The 3,381-nt window shown below is 60.9% G+C and overlaps 2 protein-coding genes across 2 annotated transcripts; one reads left to right on the top strand and one right to left on the bottom strand.

The window, feature by feature from the left end:
- Window positions 1-202: 202 nt before the first annotated feature.
- FAM229A (family with sequence similarity 229 member A) lies at window positions 203-3,233 on the bottom strand. Its single transcript, XM_072827255.1, has 3 exons — window positions 901-3,233; window positions 668-814; window positions 203-467 (listed from the first exon to the last, which is right to left on the bottom strand). Exons 1-3 carry the CDS (start codon window positions 1,032-1,034, stop codon window positions 365-367), a joined length of 384 nt encoding a protein of 127 aa, XP_072683356.1. The 5' UTR covers window positions 1,035-3,233; the 3' UTR covers window positions 203-364.
- Window positions 1,389-3,216, top strand: TSSK3 (testis specific serine kinase 3). Its single transcript, XM_072827254.1, has 2 exons — window positions 1,389-1,730; window positions 2,499-3,216. Exons 1-2 carry the CDS (start codon window positions 1,586-1,588, stop codon window positions 3,158-3,160), a joined length of 807 nt encoding a protein of 268 aa, XP_072683355.1. The 5' UTR covers window positions 1,389-1,585; the 3' UTR covers window positions 3,161-3,216.
- Window positions 3,234-3,381: the final 148 nt, after the last annotated feature.

The raw sequence follows: 3,381 nt of genomic DNA, 5'->3' as shown, positions 1-3,381 counted from the left end.
TCCCTGGAAAACCAAGAGGGATGAGGCGAAGGATGAGGGCAGGGGAAAGGTTGCCCTGCAAGGGGTCAGGACCCGGAAGAAATGGGGGAAAGGGCTGGCGCCCACTGGGAGCGCGGGACTCTAGGGTTGGGTCCCTGCGAGGACGGCGGGCGGGCAGCTTGCGGGCCGATCGACGGGATAGACATACACGGCCAGCCCGGAGTGGAAAGAACAGTTTATGCTGTGCTTTATTAAAATGTGCATCATTCTTTTATTTTAAAATGTGCATCATTGTCTCGTGCTCGGCGCGCGCGACCTCAGCGTGGTGGCCCGCGGCGGCCCCGTCCCCGCCCGGCTCCCGCGGAGCCGCCGTGCGCAGGCGCACTCAGGTGGCGCGGGCCCGGGGGCTCCCGCCCATGGCCAGGTAGACGTCGATGGGCACGTGCAGCAGCGTCAGGCAGTGGCAGCCCGGGCAGCGTCGAAGCGGCCTGGGGAAAGCGGGGCCCGGCCCCTGCGGTTGGGAACGCGGGGGAAAGTGCACCCGCCCTGCCCCCCTCCCTCCGAGCGCTGACGCGGGGACGGGGTTCTGGACGGGGGAAGCGGACGCAGGCATCCCGGGGCCCCCACGGCAGGGACGCCCCAGGGGGCCGGGGCGGCAGGAGGGGCCGCGGGGGGGCGCCGGCCTCACCTGACCGGGTTGTGCTCCGTGGCTACCGGCTCCGGGCTGTCCTGGGACTCGGGGGCGGCGGCAAGGCCAGGGGAGTCTCCGGCCTCAATGGGGAATCTCCGACCCTGCGGGGGCTCCTGGGCACTCATGTCCGGGCCCGGGGGCGCTCTGCGCGGGGAGTGGCGGTCAGGCGCTCCCGGGCCTCCGGGCGCCCCCTGCCCGCGCCCGCGCCCGCCCCCCGGGGCGTTGCTCACCTGCCGGAGGCCGAGGCCGGTCCCGGGCGGGAAGCAGTTGCCCGACCCAGGGCGCGGGAGGACGCTCGGGTCCAGGCGGAGCCGGGCAGGTGTCTGCGGCGCGCCACGGCCCGGGCGTCGAGGGGCGGCTGCATTGTGACCCGGGCCGCGGCGCGCTGACCTCACAGAGCCCGTTTCTCTCGCCGGGAGCCCCCGGCCGTGGCACTCAGCGCGGCCGCGAGCCGGGGCCGGAGGGCTCTTGCCATGGCCCCTGGCGCTGGGTCCGGGCAGAGCCCCGGCAGCCGCGGGGCGGCGTCCACGAAAAGGAGCCCGTCCTCCGGGCGGCGCGCAGACGCCCCGGGCGGACCCCCTGCCTGGCTCCGGGACCGGGCGCGGCGGCGACTTAACCCGTGCTGGGTTTGCTGGTGGCGGGGGTGAGGGCAGGTAAGGGCGCTGCCCATTTTGGCCAAGGGTCACACATCATTTACATCACAATTGGGCCGGAGTTTTAAAATGTCTGGCCCTCTCCCTCCCCACCACCCGTGGCTGCTGTGTCCAGACGGAGAATGTTCTAGCGCTGGGGGCAGCTGCGGATGAAGTCCTTGGGGGGAAAAGGAGCAGGCCAAGGGCGATGGTGGAGTAGAGCTGCCTCACAGAGGCAGCATGAGCTGAGAGGGTGATAGGAAGGAAGGAGGCGCTAGACAGCATGGAGGACTTTCTGCTCTCCAATGGGTACCAGCTGGGCAAGACCATTGGGGAAGGGACCTACTCAAAAGTCAAAGAAGCATTTTCCAAAAAACACCAAAGAAAAGTGGCAATTAAAATTATTGACAAGATGGGAGGGCCAGAAGGTGAGCTGGGGCCCCTTTGGAGGAAGGGAGGGCTGGTTGAGGTGGGTGGGCACTTTCGCCGGTGGAAAGGATCATCCCCCGCCCCCCCCCCCCCCCCTTAGTCTGGAGCCAAGGACTGCAAGAGTTTGTGGCTCTGGGGTAGGTCAGCGGGGGAACAGAAGGATGCTGGGAGTCTAGAAACAGCACAAAGAGCTGTTTAAAACCCAAGAGCTGAGTCTAAAACCCAAGATTAAAGTGGCAGGAGGCAAAGGGTCGTCAGAGGCAGAACCCCAGCCTGCTGGACCTGCCCTATTCCGGGAGAGGGACAGAAGTGGGCACAGAGGCCACGGTCTAGGCTGGCAGAGGGCAGGAGCTGCTGCCAAGGCAGGCAAAATGGGAAAAAGGGAGACAGGGCTCATGGGAAGAACTGTGGGTAGGAGGCAGGGGTGTGAGGAGCTGGCTCACTATGCTGTGGGCAAATCAGGCCTCATAACAGATTCAGTGGTTTTGTCTAAAAATCCCCAAAGCACTTTGATATCTGTGGTATCTCACAGGTTGCTCACAGTCCCTTAGGGTGGCAGGGAGTAGTTCCTCTGAATACTATACTAACTATAAAAATAATAGTAGTGAACATTCTTTGCAACGTCCAAGCAGCTAGACATTTAAGACTGTTAATGGGAACCAGGGCACAAGACCCAGACAGACAGAAGCTGGAAGGCAGGAGACAGGAGTGAAGAGTTATCCCTTTCTGGACTTGACATCCTATCTTTTTTTCCCTTGTCTCCTCAGAATTTATCCAGAGATTCCTGCCTCGGGAGCTCCAGATTGTCCGCACCCTGGACCACAAGAACATCATCCGGGTGTATGAGATGCTGGAGTCTGCTGATGGGAAAATCTACCTGGTGATGGAGCTGGCTGAGGGAGGGGATGTCTTTGACTGTGTGCTGAATGGGGGGCCGCTGCCCGAGAGCCGGGCCAAGGCCCTCTTCCGTCAGATGGTCGAGGCCATCCGCTACTGCCATGGCTGTGGTGTGGCCCACCGGGACCTCAAGTGTGAGAACGCCTTGTTGCAGGGCTTCAATCTGAAGCTGACAGACTTTGGCTTTGCTAAGGTGTTGCCCAAGTCACGCCGAGAGCTGAGCCAGACCTTCTGTGGCAGCACAGCCTATGCCGCCCCTGAGGTGCTGCAGGGTATTCCCCATGATAGCAAGAAGGGGGACGTCTGGAGCATGGGTGTGGTCCTGTACGTCATGCTCTGTGCCAGCCTACCTTTTGACGACACAGACATTCCCAAGATGCTGTGGCAGCAGCAGAAGGGGGTGTCCTTCCCTACTCATCTGGGCATCTCGGCCGAATGCCAGGACCTGCTCAAGCGGCTCCTGGAACCAGATATGATCCTCCGGCCTTCAATTGAAGAAGTTAGTTGCCATCCATGGCTAGCAAGCACTTGATAAAAGCAATGGCAAGTCCTCCCCAATAAAACAGGGAGAGAAAGCAAACCCAAAAACCTGCTTCTAAAATGGTGATATATATTTAAGTTTACTTCTATCTTACATGTATATACCTATATATATAATATATATATTAAGTTTACTTCTATCCTATAACTTACCTATGCCCTCCCGAGCCTTACTTCTCTTTCCCTTTAAAGATCTTCATGCAACCAGAGGGC

The sequence above is a fragment of the Canis lupus genome, chromosome 5 (genome assembly GCF_048164855.1).
Source record: "Canis lupus baileyi chromosome 5, mCanLup2.hap1, whole genome shotgun sequence".
Taxonomy (NCBI): Eukaryota; Metazoa; Chordata; class Mammalia; order Carnivora; family Canidae; genus Canis; species Canis lupus.
This window is presented reverse-complemented; position numbering and strand designations above follow the sequence as displayed.